Below are 14,843 nucleotides of genomic sequence, written 5' to 3'. Positions count from 1 at the left end.
GGTGGAAGGCATGGGACCAATTTAAAGATCTGGGAAGTTCCTGTTTCCTGTCCGGAAGGGGGGGGATCTCTCACAGGTGCTGTCATGGGGCGTAATGGAAATGTCATTTATTTTTCTATTTTTAATTCCTTACTTGGGGAATTATTTTATTTTTTACACTTTGCGTCCCCCATAAGGTCATACAAGACCTCTGGCGGACATTTAACTTCACAACGAATGATCGTTACAAACATGCTGCTGCCTACTCTCAGGTACTGCTGTCGGCCTGGGATGTTTGTTGGAGGTGACAGGTTCCTTTTAAACCTACATGATACATTTACAATGATGCAATTTTAAAGCCCAGGACTATGTGTTCTGCATGTACAAGACAAGGTCACTAGGTTAACACTCCTAGAGCAGTGTTTAAAGAGGACCTTTCACTAGATTTAAAAATCTAAACTAACTATACAGACATGGAGAGCAGCGCCCAGGGATCCCCCTGCACTTACGGTTATACCTGGGAGCCGCTCCGTTCGCCCGGTATGGGCTCCGGTATCTTCATATGTTAGGCTCCACCCAGTAGAACCTGCCGGCGTCTCTTTCTCCCATGCTGTAGTGCTGGCCAATCGCAGCGCTCAGCTCATAGCCTGAGAGGAAAAAAAAAACTCTCAGGCTATGAGCTGAGCGCTGCGATTGGCCAGCGCTACAGCATGGGAGAAAGACGCCGGCAGGTTCCACTGGGTGGAGCCTAACATATGAAGATACCGGGCGAACGTAGCGGCGCCCAGGGATAATAGTAAGTGCAGGGGGATCCCTGGGCGCCGCTCTCCATGTCTGTATAGTTAGTTTAGATTTTTTAATCTAGTGAAAGGTCCTCTTTAAAGAAGAACTCTAGCAAAAAAAAAAAAAAAAGATTTTTGTGAAACTCACCTGTAAAATATCTTTCTCGCTTAGTTCATTGGGGGACACAGGACCGTGGGTATAGCTGCTTGCTGCCACTAGGAGGCGACACTAGGCTGAAAAGTGATAACTCCTCCCCTGCCGGCTATACCCCCTCCAGCCTAGCAAGAGCATATCAGTTTGTGCCCAAGCAATAGGAGTAGGAGGGGAAAAAAAAAAACATACGGTAAATGACCAACGCCAGTCGGATCGAACCAGAACTGAGGGCCATACTGGCTCCACAACTGCCATCATTTACGGCAAACCAAAATTACTGGGTGGGAGCTGTGTCCCCCAATGAACTAAGCGAGAAAGATTTTACAGGTGAGTTTCACTAAAATCTCGTTTTCTTGCTCGTATCATTGGGGGACACAGGACCGTGGGACGTCCTAAAGCAATCCACAGGGAGGGAAACAAGTCACACGCCATGGAGAAAAACGCCCTTGAGGATGTGTAGCTCACTGCCACCTGCAAGACCTTGCTGCCTGGAGCAGTATCCGCCGATGCCCACGGTCCTGTGTCCTTGGGATGAAGAGTGGGGGTGTGGAGGTGAGCCAGTAGGAATTATGTCCTGCTTCGGCCCGCTCGTGCGCAGTTCCACCTCTCAGCCTCTAGCCCATGGCTGTTGCGGGCTGTGCCGATGTTGATATAACAACCCAGCTACCCCAGAGGTGGAATGGGACTAAAGGTCCACTTACCGGACTGCGCAGAGGGTGCTCTATTAACCAAACGGCCCAGGAGGGTGGATTGGGAAGTTTCAGTTGTCCTTCACTGGCTTTGTGAAGGTGGAGCACTATCAACCAAACTGCCCGGAGGGTGGCTTGTGAATCCTCCAGATGTACTCCACTGGATTTTCGCAGTTGGAGGATTATCCAATAATAATGTTTATCTTACCTGCTGGAAAGGTACATAATTCTGCAGTGAATGTAAATTTTCTTACCAGTGGCTATATTTGAGAGTCATACCTCCCTTATGCTTCTCGCCTATGTCGTGTGACCAGCAATCAGACTCCAAATGGCACAGCATCTTATATGTGGACAGGAAGTCAGTTTCTCTATGTATTCCTATTGGAGCCTCACTCTCGTTCTCATAGGACTGAATAGAGAAGTAAGGGTCCATTCACACATTAGTATTTTTCTTTTTCAGATTTCCGTAACGTTTTTTGCGGATCCGTATTTCTGCAAAATAACAGTTTTTACCAATTGTACATCCGCATCCATTCTTCTGCCAAAAAAAAAAACGGAAGGAAGGAGGAATATATTTACTAGGGTACTAAAAAATTTATTTTTTCTATTTTCTGGAAACTTATCCGCAATTGCAGAGGACATATTGATGCATTCCGCATGTCATCCGCATTTTTGTAGACCAACTGACTACAGTGGGACCATATTTTGCAGACAATAGTAGGACAAGCTCTATTTTTTATTTTTTTTTTGCGGATCCGCATAACGGAACAGAACAACGGATGCACACTCAGTGTGCTGTCCGCATTTTTGGGGGGGCCATTGAAATGAATGAGTTAGTATTCCTTTCTGCAGATTTGCGGAACAGATGCGGATTACAAAATACTGACATGTGAATGGACCCTAAGTGACTTCCTGTCCTGTGTCAGTTGGAGAGAGTTGATCACGTAATGCTGCTAAAAGTTAGAAGGGAGGGAATAACTCACAAATACAGTCACTGATGAGAAGATTCCATTCACTACAGATTACATTATGTAACTTTCTAGCAGGTCAGAGAATACATTTTTTTTTTTTGCAGGAGTTTTACTTTAATTCCATCCCTGACAGTGGTATTGTTTCAGCAAATAAAGGTCATTTCTGGGGCAATTTAAAGTGTCCCACTACTGCTAATTCTAGCAGTGTAATCCTTCCACCCACCTTCTTCTTGTGTATATCCCTTTTTCTGTTGAAGCTATAATGTCTCCCCCATGTAAAAGAACAGGAGTGCAGATATGTAGTTGGTGAGTGTATACAGTGATTAGCTGCAGTTATATAAACCTCCTGACACACACTGCCCGTCTATGCCATCTGTGTGCACTGACTCGCCATTGTACTTCTATGAGATGTAGCTTCACAATAGTCTCCCTCCCTTCTGCATGTAAAAGGGAGAGGACAGGGCAGACAGGAATACATAGAGACCCTGCAGTGTTGGGGGGGGGAGAGAGAAATTCAGTGTCACTGATCTGTTACTTGCTGCCCTTACACATAAAACAATCTGAGGGGAAGAACTCAAGATGGCAGACAGTCCACAATTCGTACATGAAATAAAACAGGTAAACACAAGAGCCTCCACCTTATTTTTTAATAATGGCTGAGCCTGCACTATATAGGCAAAGGAACAACAGAGTGCTTCTTTAAGATGCAACTTTGACACCAAAATTGTGCTACAATTTAGACATAAAATGTAAGCCAATCAATTGTTTTACAATTCTGACATCACAAACTACACCTACCAATAGTATTAGAAAAGAGGGTCTACACCAAATTTATCATCCAGCATCAGACACTGATACATGTGGTGCATGTGTAGACAGCTTGTGTACATCATCTACAGGATTAATCACCAAAAAAAATGAAACTAACTTTCGTATGTATGAAAATCCAAAAAGCTTTATTGTAAATATTGAGGCCGGGAGATCTGTGCAAAAAAATACAGGGAAAAAGAATACTAGCTGAAAGAGCATACCTCAGAGTCTCATAGCAGCAACGCCCCAAACACAATGCAACAGAGGCGATTGTGGAGACTGAGGTTTAAGATGGAACACAAAGGAACACAATTAAACATACCCTGAATGGTGCAAAGATCTCTCGGCCAACTCCTGACCCAACGCCGTTTCGCCAGTAGATCTGGCTTCTTCCGGGCCTTTTTTTGCACTGATCTCCCGGCCTCTCCTTGGGTCCTGCTCCTCATCTGTGTGTCCCGCCTTGTGCTGCCTGTTTTATAATACATGTATGTACTGTTTATATATATTTACAATAAAGCTTTTTGGATTTTCATACATACGAAAGTTAGTTTCATTTTTTTTTGGTGATTATTATGACTCCTTGGGAGTCCGATGTTTTGATATCATTCTGTCCGGTTAATATTGGTTGATCATCTACAGGATTAGTAGATTTGCTCCAACGTGTCTGGTAATTAATCGCATACCTGCATGCTCATGCCTAAATGCAAGACTGATGGACACAAAAAATGGCCACCAGCTTAAAAAAAATAAAAATAAAATCATGCTTCAAAGTGTTGACGTCTCTTCTTTAAGCAAAGGATAAGTTTCACATTGTGCGTTATAATTGCTTCTATTCAACTGGTGCATGAATCTGTAAAATAAAATGCAGCAGATTATGTAATAAATACAGACATACAATCCAAGCTCTGGCATTCCTATACACTACTAGAAAATGAAAAAAAAAAAAAAAACACCTGGAAAATTCAATGCAACTGAGCAGAGATTGACAAGGTATAAAATGCAAGTGGTGCTTGATCAATGATCTCACAACGAAGGTGGGGCATCTCTTATTTTGAGTTCTGCAGCAGGGTAATACAGTGAAGCAGGAGTCATATTAATACTGGGTGGCATCTTCCCTTGCTATGATACAGGCTTCTACTCTGGCATGGTAATAGTCAGGAAGATATCCATCATGTGTCTGTAGTATGACATGCCAAGCTCTCAACTTGCACCTGTAGTTCAGTCAAGGTGGTAGTTGGCCGCTGTGCACAGCAGATCCATCACCCCATCCAGTCCCAGACATTCTCGATTTGGGGCATGGAGGGGTGAATCTGTTGCTCAATCTGGCTAGGGGAGCTGCTGGATACCCTGTAGAGCATGTTGCGTATTGCATGGTTGCGTATAGAAGCTGTGGTGTTCCAACAAGATAACACCCCAACCATGCAATACGCAACATGCTCTACAGGGTATCCAGCAGCTCCCCTAGCCAAATTGAGCAAGACATGTTCCACATACTGAAGGTTGGTCAATGTTTTCTCCATGATGGCAGTAGGTGCTTTCCAGCCGTTGTCTGAGCTTTGATGCAGTCATTAAAAGTACCTAAACACACTGCTCAAAAAAATAAAGGGAACACTTAAACAACACAATGTAACTCCAAGTCAATCACACTTCTGTGAAATCAAACTGTCCACTTAGGAAGCAACACTGAGTGACAATCAATTTCAAATGCTGTTGTGCAAATGGGATAGACAACAGGTGGAAATTATAGGCAATTAGCAAGACACCCCCAATAAAGGAGTGGTTCTGCAGGTGGTGACCACAGACCACTTCTCAGTTCCTATGCTTCCTGGCTGATGTGTTGGTCACTTTTGAATGCTGGCGGTGCTTTCACTCTAGTGGTAGCATGAGACAGAGTCTACAACCCACACAAGTGGCTCAGGTAGTGCAGCTTATCCAGGATGGCACATCAATGCGAGCTGTGGCAAGAAGGTTTGCTGTTTCTGTCAGCGTAGTGTCCAGAGCATGGAGGCGCTACCAGGAGACGTGGAAGAGGCCATAGGAGGTCAACAACCCAGCAGCAGGACCGCTACCTCCACCTTTGTGCAAGGAGGAACAGGAGGAGCACTGCCAGAGCCCTGCAAAATGACCTCCAGCAGGCCACAAATGTGCATGTGTCTGCTCAAACGGTCAGAAACAGACTCCATGAGGGTGCTCTTCACAGATGAAAGCAGGTTCACACTGAGCACATGTGACAGACGTGACAGAGTCTGGAGATGCCGTGGAGAACGTTCTGCTGCCTGCAACATCCTCCAGCATGACCGGTTTGGCATTGGGTCAGTAATGGTGTGGGGTGGCATTTCTTTGGAGGGCCGCACAGCCCTCCATGTGCTTGCCAGAGGTAGCCTGACTGCCATTAGGTACCGAGATGAGATCCTCAGACCCCTTGTGAGACCATATGCTGGTGCGGTTGGCCCTGGGTTCCTCCTAATGCAAGACAATGCTAGACGTCATGTGGCTGGAGTGTGTCAGCAGTTCCTGCAAGACAAAGGCATTGATGCTATGGACTGGCCCGTCCGTTCCCCAGACCTGAATCCAATTGAGCACATCTGGGACATCATGTCTCGCTCTATCCACCGTCACGTTGCACCACAGACTGTCCAGGAGTTGTCAGATGCTTTAGTCCAGGTCTGGGAGGAGATCCCTCAGGAGACCGTCCGCCACCTCATCAGGAGCATGCACAGGCGTTGTAGGGAGGTCATACTGGCACATGGAGGCCACACACACTACTGAGCCTCATTTTGACTTGTTTTAAGGACATTACATCAAAGTTGGATCAGCCTGTAGTGCGTTTTTCCACTTTAATTTTGAGTGTGACTCCAAATCCAGACCTCCATGGGTTGAAAAATTTGATTTCCATTTTTTTATTTTTGTGTGATTTTGTTGTCAGCACATTCAACTATGTAAAGAACAAAGTATTTCAGAAGAATATTTAATTAACTCAGATCTAGGATGTGTTATTTTTGTGTTCCCTTTATTTTTTTGAGCAGTGTAGAACCTGCTTTCAATACTGAACACTATTGTTCTCTGGGAGGCTGGAGAGCACCTACTGCATAGTGTGGAGACACAAAAGGCCAACCCTAGTTCTCATGGTATGGGGTGCATTAAGTTTCACGGGTGCAATTATTTTTTTTTAAGCAGTACAGACTCATCACAGAATATGGGGGCATATCGCTAGGATATATCCCCATTGTCTGATAGGTGCGGGTCCCACCGCTGGGACATGCACCTATATTGGGAACAGAGCCCCGCCAGGGGGTCGCTGGAGGATTCCAGCTCAGCCACCAACAAAGTACATTCCCCATAGAAGTGAATGGGAGTGCATGACCCGCTCCCATTCACTTCTATGGGCCCAACAGAAATAGCCAAGCCAGCACTCAGCTATTTTTGGCGGCCCCATAGAAAATGAATGGAAGGAGTCTGTGTATGCGCAGTGCGCCCTCCAACACTTATGGGGCTTCATTCTCAATATAGGTGCGGGTCACTAGCGATATGCCCCCATTGTCTGTGATGAGACAACCCCTTTAAAGCCTAAATAAATACTTTTTTTGTTGTAATGTTGTTACATGTAGTACATACAGACTACTCCAACATGACAGCTCCTCTACAGTAAGTAGCAGAGAGTGGTGTTATTCTCTGACTCCTTGATGCACCACAGCAGATGAGCATCCCGGTAGAAGAGGACAAAATGGGAGAAGTTTCCCTCTGGCTGAAAATTATGGGGTTTTGGTACACAATACAGATGTGTGTGCTGGCTAAATGTGAAACCTCTCTGTGGAAGGTTGACCAACCGCTGGTCTAGAATTAATAGAATTAAAGGGAACTTGTCAGCAACATTTAACCATCCTCCCCCAAACTGCAGTCACTTTTCAGTAGCAGCTGCTCTTTTAAAGAAGACCTTTCACTGTTCCTGACATTACAATATTAGTACCAATATTGGCTCTGTAGGGCATGATTGGTAATGTCAGTATGCTATTTTTTTTTCAGATAAGCTTCTCAGTTTTCCCGCTGTGCTCCCCGTACTCTTTTGCCACCTTGTATGCTAATCAATAGCATCGGTATAGGGAGGGAGGACACAGCCACATTTCTCAGGGGGCATCTCCTTTTCCCTGCCCAATCGCAGTGGAGAGCATAACAGCCAGGGATAAGGTGAGCTTTTTTTTCCTCCCTGGCTGTGACGCACTCAGCTGCAATTTGGCAGGGAGAAGGAGAAGCCCCCCGAGAAACACGCCCGTGTCCTCCCTGTAACGATGGTATGGATTTACATACAGGGCGACAAAAGAGAATGAGGGGCACAGCGTGAGAACAGAACAGCCAATCTGAAAAAACAAAATCGCACACTGACATCTACTAACCATGCCCTACACTGCCAGGTACTTATATTGTAATGTGGGTACCAGCAAAAGGTTCTCTTTAAATATGTTTACCTTTTACGCTGGAAAAGAAAGACCTCTGAATACCTGTGCAATCTTTAACCCCTTCCCGACATATGACGTAATAGTACGTCATGGTGATGGGGCATGCACCGGAGCAGTGCGCGCCTGATCACTGCAGAGGCCCGGCAGTCCCTGGTAGCCGTGCCCCTGCTGTATCTGCCAGCATCGCTGTACAAGCCGATGAATTAACCCCTTCTATGCCGTGATCAGTGCTGACTGCAGCATAGAAGGGAGTTGCGGCGGGTGAGGGAACCCATCGGGTCCACGCGCTGCTGTGGCCGGGACCTGATGGGCGAGAAGGCAGCCCAATGCCTTGCACAGCATCGGGACCTGCCTTCTACAGGTGCCCAGGAGATCCAGCCTCAGGCTGGGTCTTCTAGGCAACCTGTTAGGCCCCTTTCACACGGGAAAGTATTCCGCGCGGATGCGATGCGTGAGTTGAACGGATTGCACCCACATGGAATCCCCATTCATTTCTATGGGGCTGTTCACATGAGCGGTGATTTTCACGCATCACTTGTGCGTTGCGTGAAAATCGCAGCATGCTCTATTTTATGCGTTTTTCAAGTAACGCAGGCCCCATAGAAATGAATAGGGTTGTGTGAAAATCGCAAGCATCCGCAAGCAAGTGCGGATGCGGTGCGATTTTCACACACGGATGCTAGGAGACGATCGGGATGGAGACACTATCATTATTTTCCCTTATAACATGGTTATAAGGGAAAATAATAGCATTCTGAATACAAAAAGCATAGTAAAATAGCACTGGAGGGGTTAAAAAAAAAAAAAATAATAATTTAACTCACCTTAATCCACTCGATCGCGCAGCCGGCATCGCTTCTGTCTTCTTTCTTTGCTATGTGCAGAAACAGGACCTGTGGTGATGTCACTCCGGTCATCACATGATCCATCACCATGGTAAAAGATCATGTGATAACCGGAGTGACGTCACCACAGGTCCTGTTACTGCACACAGCAAAGAAAGACAGAAGCGATGCCGGCTGCGCGATCAAGTGGATTAAGGTGAGTTAAATTATTTTTTATTTTACTATGCATTCTGTATTCAGAATGCTATTATTTTCCCTTATAACCATGTTATAAGGGAAAATAATACAATCTACAGAACACCGATCCCAAGCCCGAACTTCTGTGAAGAAGTTCGGGTTTGGGTACCAAACATGCGCGATTTTTCTCACGCGAGTGCAAACCACATTACAATGTTTTGCACTCACGCGGAAAAATCTTACATGTTCCCGCAAGGTACCCGCACCTTTTCCCGCAACGCCCGTCTGAAAGAGGCCTTAGTGTATTACTCAGTGTAATCCACTAACAGGCAATGTATTACAATACAGATGTATTGTAATACATTGAAGAGGGGATCAGACCCCCAAAAGTAAAGTCCCAGAGTGGGACAAGTATAAAAACCCAAAAAAAAAAAAAAAGTTTTAACCACTTGCCGCTACGCTAACGCCGAAAGGAGTCATCGCTGCGGCGCTCCCAGGCTACACTAACGCCGATTGGCGTCATCTCGCGTGAGCCGAGATTTCCTGTAAACGCGCGCACAGCGGATCGGAAGGTAAGCGAGTGGATCTCCAGCCTGCCAGCGTCGATCGTTCGCTGGCAGGCTGGAGAAGCGATTTTTTTAACCCCTAACAGGTATATTACTCGCTGTTTTGAGAACAGCGTCTAATATACCTGCTGCCTGGTCCTCTGGTGGTCCCTTTTGATTGGATCGACCACCAGAGGACACAGGCAGCTCAGTAATAAGTAGCACCAACCACCACTACACCCCCCCCCCCTGTCACTTATTAACCCCTTATTAACCCCTGATCACCCTATATAGACTCCCTGATCACCCCCCTGTCATTGATCACCCCCCTGTAAGGCTCCATTCAGACGTCCGTATGATTTTTACGGATCCACGGATCGGATCCGCAAAACACATACAGACTTCTGAATGGAGCCTTACAGGGGGGTGATCACCCCATATAGACTCCCTAATCACCCCCCTGTCATTGATCACCCCCCTGTAAGGCTCCATTCAGACGTCCGTATGATTTTTACGGATCCACGGATACATGGATCGGATCCGCAAAACACATACAGACTTCTGAATGGAGCCTTACAGGGGGGTGATCACCCCATATAGACTCCCTGATCACCCCCCTGTAAGGCTCCATTCAAACGTCCGTATGTTTTTTACGGATCCACGGATACATGGATCGGATCCGCAAAACACATACGGACATCTGAATGGAGCCTTACAGGGGGGTGATGACAGGGGGGTGATCACCCCATATAGACTCCCTGATCACCCCCCTGTCATTGATCACCCCCCTGTAAGGCTCCATTCAAACGTCCGTATGTTTTTTACAGATCCACGGATACATGGATCAAATCCGCAAAACACATACGGACATCTGAATGGAGCCTTACAGGGGGGTGATGACAGGGGGGTGATCACCCCATATAAACTCCCTGATCACCTCCCTGTCATTGATCACCCCCCTGTAAGGCTCCATTCACACATTTTTTTGGCCCAAGTTAGCGGAAATTATTATTTTTTTCTTACAGAGTCTCATATTCCACTAACTTGTGTCAAAAAATAAAATCTCACATGAACTCACCATACCCCTGACGGAATCCAAATGCGTAAAAATATTTAGACATTTATATTCCAGACTTCTTCTCACGCTTTAGGGCCCCTAGAATGCCAGGGCAGTATAAATACCCCACATGTAACCCCATTTCGGAAAGAAGACACCCCAAGGTATTCCGTGAGGGGCATATTGAGTCCATGAAAGATTGAAATTTTTGTCCCAAGTTAGCGGAAAGGGAGACTTTGTGAGAAAAAAAAAAAAAAAAAATATATATATATATATATATATATATATATATATATATATATATATATATATATATCTCAATTTTCGCTAACTTGTGGCAAAAAATAAATAAAAAAATTCTATGAACTCGCCATGCCCCTCATTGAATACCTTGGGGTGTCTTCTTTCCAAAATGGGGTCACATGTGGGGTATTTATACTGCCCTGGCATTTTAGGGGCCCTAAAGCGTGAGAAGAAGTCTGGGATCCAAATGTCTAAAAATGCCCTCATAAAAGGAATGTGGGCCCCTTTGCGCATCTAGGCTGCAAAAAAGTGTCGCACATCTGGTATCGCCGTACTCAGGAGAAGTTGGGCAATGTGTTTTGGGGTGTCATTTTACATATACCCATGCTGGGTGAGATAAATATCTTGGTCAAATACCAACTTTGTATAAAAAAAAAATGGGAAAAGTTGTCTTTTGCCAAGATATTTCTCTCACCCAGCATGGGTATATGTAAAATGACACCCCAAAACACATTGCCCAACTTCTCCTGAGTACGGCAATACCACATGTGTGACACTTTTTTGCAGCCTAGGTGGGCAAAGGGGCCCACATTCCAAAGAGCACCTTTTGGATTTCACCGGCCATTTTTTACAGATTTTGATTTCAAACTACTTTGCACGCATTTGGGCCCTTAAAATGCCAGGGCAGTATAACTACCCCACAAGTGACCCCATTTTGGAAAGAAGACACCCCAAGGTATTTCGTGATGGGCATAGTGAGTTCATGGAAGTTTTTATTTTTTGTCACAAGTTAGTGGAATATGAGACTTTGTAAGAAAAAAAATACCTTAGGGTGTCTACTTTCCGAAATGGCGTCATTTGTGGGGTGTTTGTACTGTCTGGGCATTGTAGAACCTCAGGAAACATGACAGGTGCTCAGAAAGTCAGAGCTGCTTCAAAAAGCGGAAATTCACATTTTTGTACCATAGTTTGTAAACGCTATAACTTTTACCCAAACCATTTTTATTTTACCCAAACATATTTTTTTTTATCAAAGACATGTAGAACAATAAATTTTGAGAAAATTTTATATATGGATGTCGTTTTTTTTTGCAAAATTTTACAACTGAAAGTGAAAAATGTAATTTTTTTGCAAAAAAATAAAAAAAATCTGTAAATTTCGATTAATAACAAAAAAAGTAAAAAGGTCAGCAGCAATGAAATACCACCAAATGAAAGCTCTATTAGTGAGAAGAAAAGGAGGTAAAATACATTTGGGTGGTAAGTTGCATGACCGAGCAATAAACCGCTAAAGTTGTGGAGTGCCGATTTGTAAAAAAGGGCCTGGTCTTTAGGGGGGTATAAACCTGTGGTCCTTAAGTGGTTAAGTAAAAAGAAAATAAAAACACCCCTTTCCCCTGATTTTATATAAAAAATAAAAAAAAAGAGGGCAAAAAAAATTAGACACACACACATATTAGGCCCGGCGTGCATGCTGGTAACTGCTTTCCCTGGATATAATGGAGGCCATTTTGGCACCGAAAATGACGGAAATTCAGGTGGATCCAGCATGTAAGTGGAACCTACACTTTCTGAATTTTATGATAGCCGCTATGGCACATAACAGGTATATTTATTGTTAGGAACCCGTCTAACTAGAGATTGCCTTGACGTTCGGCAGACGGGCTCAAATAATTTTGTACAAAACGATTTGCCAAGTATCTCTAACTTATTAGTTCAGCATTTGCTATTATGATGCAATTTAGTACTTTATTTTGTTAGCAGTGAGCTGTTGCATTGCTTGTTTTGTTTAACAGTCTTGTTCTCAGCCATAGCAACGTGCCCTTGCGCTTTGGGATGTGCTGACTGACCCCTCTTTTTCTTTACACACACATTAGGTATCGCCGCGACTGTAACGACTGGCTCTATAAATATATCATATGATCCACTCTGTCTGATAAACACCGTAAAAAAATAAAATAAAAAAACTGTTAAAAAAAAAAAAGCCTTTTACATCACAAAAACTGCAACACCAAGTGATCAAAAAGACGTATGCCCCCCAAAATGGTACCAATAAAAGTCACCTCATCACGCAAAAAAAAAAGAGCCCCTACATAAGACAATCGCTCACAAAATAAAAAAATAAACTACGACTCTAAGACAATGGAGATACTAAAATATGATTTTTTTTTTTGCTTCAAAAATGCTATTGTGTTAAAGTGAAATGAATATAAAAAGTTGACATATTAGGTATCGCCGTGTCCCTAACAACCTCTATAAAAATATCATGACCTAACTCCTCAGGTGAACATTGTAAAAAATAAAATAAAAACTGTGCCAAAAAGCCATTTTTGGTCACCTATCATTTAACGTGCGATCAAAAATGCATATCCCCCCCCCCCCTTCAATAATAGTCATCTCATCCCGCAAAAAATAAGCTCCTACCTAAGACAATCGGTTAAAAAAAATTAAAAAATAATCATAGCTCTCAGACTATGGAGACACTAAAACATCATTTTGGTTGTTTAAAAAAAATGCTATTATTGTGGAAAACTTTAATAAGAAAGAGTATACATATTAGGTATTGCTACGTCCGTAACGACCTGCTCTATAAAAATATCACGTGACCTAACCCCTCAGGTGAATGCTGTGAAATTAAATAAAAACTGTGCCAAAACTACCAATTTTTTTGGTCACCTTTCCTTATAAAGTGTACTAATGAATGATCGAAAAATCATGTCCCCAAAAATAGTACCAATAAAAACATCAACTCTTCCTGCAAAAAACGAGCCCCTGCACAAGACGATTGGCATAAAAATAAAAAAATATGGCGTTAAGAAAATGGAGACAAAAACATTTATTATGTAAAACTGAAACAAAGAAAGTAGACATATTTAATATCACCGCGTCCGTAACAACCCGCTCTATAAAAATAGCGCATGATCTAACCTGTCAGATGAACATTGTAAAAAATAAAAACAGTGCCAAAACAGCCATTTTTTGGTTACCTTGCTTCACAAAAAACTTAATATAGAGCTATTAATTACTTAAGGACCATAGGTTTATACCCCCCTAGTGACCAGGCCCTTTTTTACAAATCGGCACTTCACTAATTTAACGGTTTATTGCTCGGTCATGCAACTTGGCACCCAAATGAATTTTACCTCCTTTTCTTCTCACAAATACAGCTTTCTTTTGGTGGTATTTGATTGCTGCTGACATTTTTCGTTTTTCTGATATCAAAAAAAAGTGTATTTTTAACTTTTTCGGGTAAAATTGTTCAAATATAATTATATTTCTATCCAAGTTTGTGTCAGAACTTATTGTGCTACATGTCTTTGATAAAAAAAATAATCCAATAAGTGTATATTTATTGGTTTGCGCAAAAGTTATAGCCTTTTACAAACTATGATACAAAAATGTGAATTTCCGCATTTTGAAGCAGTTCTGACTTTCTGAGCACCTGTCATGTTTCTGGAGGTGCTAGAATGCCAGGATAGTATAAATTATCCCCAAATGACTCCATTTTAGAAAGAAGACACCCCAAAGTATTCACGGAGGGGCATGGTGAGTTCATGTATGATTTAATTTTTTTTCACAAGTTAGCGGAAAATGACACTTTGAGAAAAAAAAAAAATAAAGTTTCCATTTCTGGCAAAAAAATAAAAAATCTCCCACGGACTTACTATGCCCCTCAGTGAATACCTTGGGGTGTCTACTTTCCGAAATGGGGTCATTTGTGGGGTGTGTTTACTGTTCTGGCATTTTTGGCCCCTTTACGCACCTAGGTTGCAAAAAAGTGTCACATGTGGTATCGCCGTACTCCGAAGAAGTAGGACAATGTGTTTTGGGGTGTATTTTTACATATACCCATGCTGGGTGAGAGAAATATCTCTGTAAATTGACAACTTTGTATAATTTTATTTTTTTAAGTTGTCATTTACAGAGATATTTCTCACACAGTATGGGTATATGTAAAAATACACCCCAAAACACATTGCCCTACTTCCGAGTACGGCGATACCACATGTGTGACACTTTTTTGCAGCCTAGGTGCACAAAGGGGCCCAAATTCCAATGAGTACCTTTAGGATTTCACAGGGCATTTTTACGCATTTGGATTGCAAACTACTTCTCACGCTTTAGGGCCCCTAAAAT

At 43.2% G+C, this 14,843-nt stretch overlaps 1 protein-coding gene across 1 annotated transcript in view; it reads right to left on the bottom strand.

Moving 5' to 3' along the window:
• Positions 1 to 4,024: 4,024 nt before the first annotated feature.
• Positions 4,025 to 14,843, bottom strand: part of RNASEH2C (ribonuclease H2 subunit C) — a 64,207-nt gene continuing 53,388 nt past the window's right edge. Inside the window, exon 4 of the mRNA XM_040410179.1 lies at positions 4,025 to 4,235. Within this exon, the coding sequence (XP_040266113.1) occupies positions 4,215 to 4,235 (21 nt within the window). The 3' untranslated portion in view covers positions 4,025 to 4,214. The remainder of the gene's footprint in view (positions 4,236 to 14,843) is intronic.

This window comes from Bufo bufo, chromosome 10 (genome assembly GCF_905171765.1).
Source record: "Bufo bufo chromosome 10, aBufBuf1.1, whole genome shotgun sequence".
Lineage (NCBI taxonomy): Eukaryota > Metazoa > Chordata > Amphibia > Anura > Bufonidae > Bufo > Bufo bufo.
This window is presented reverse-complemented; position numbering and strand designations above follow the sequence as displayed.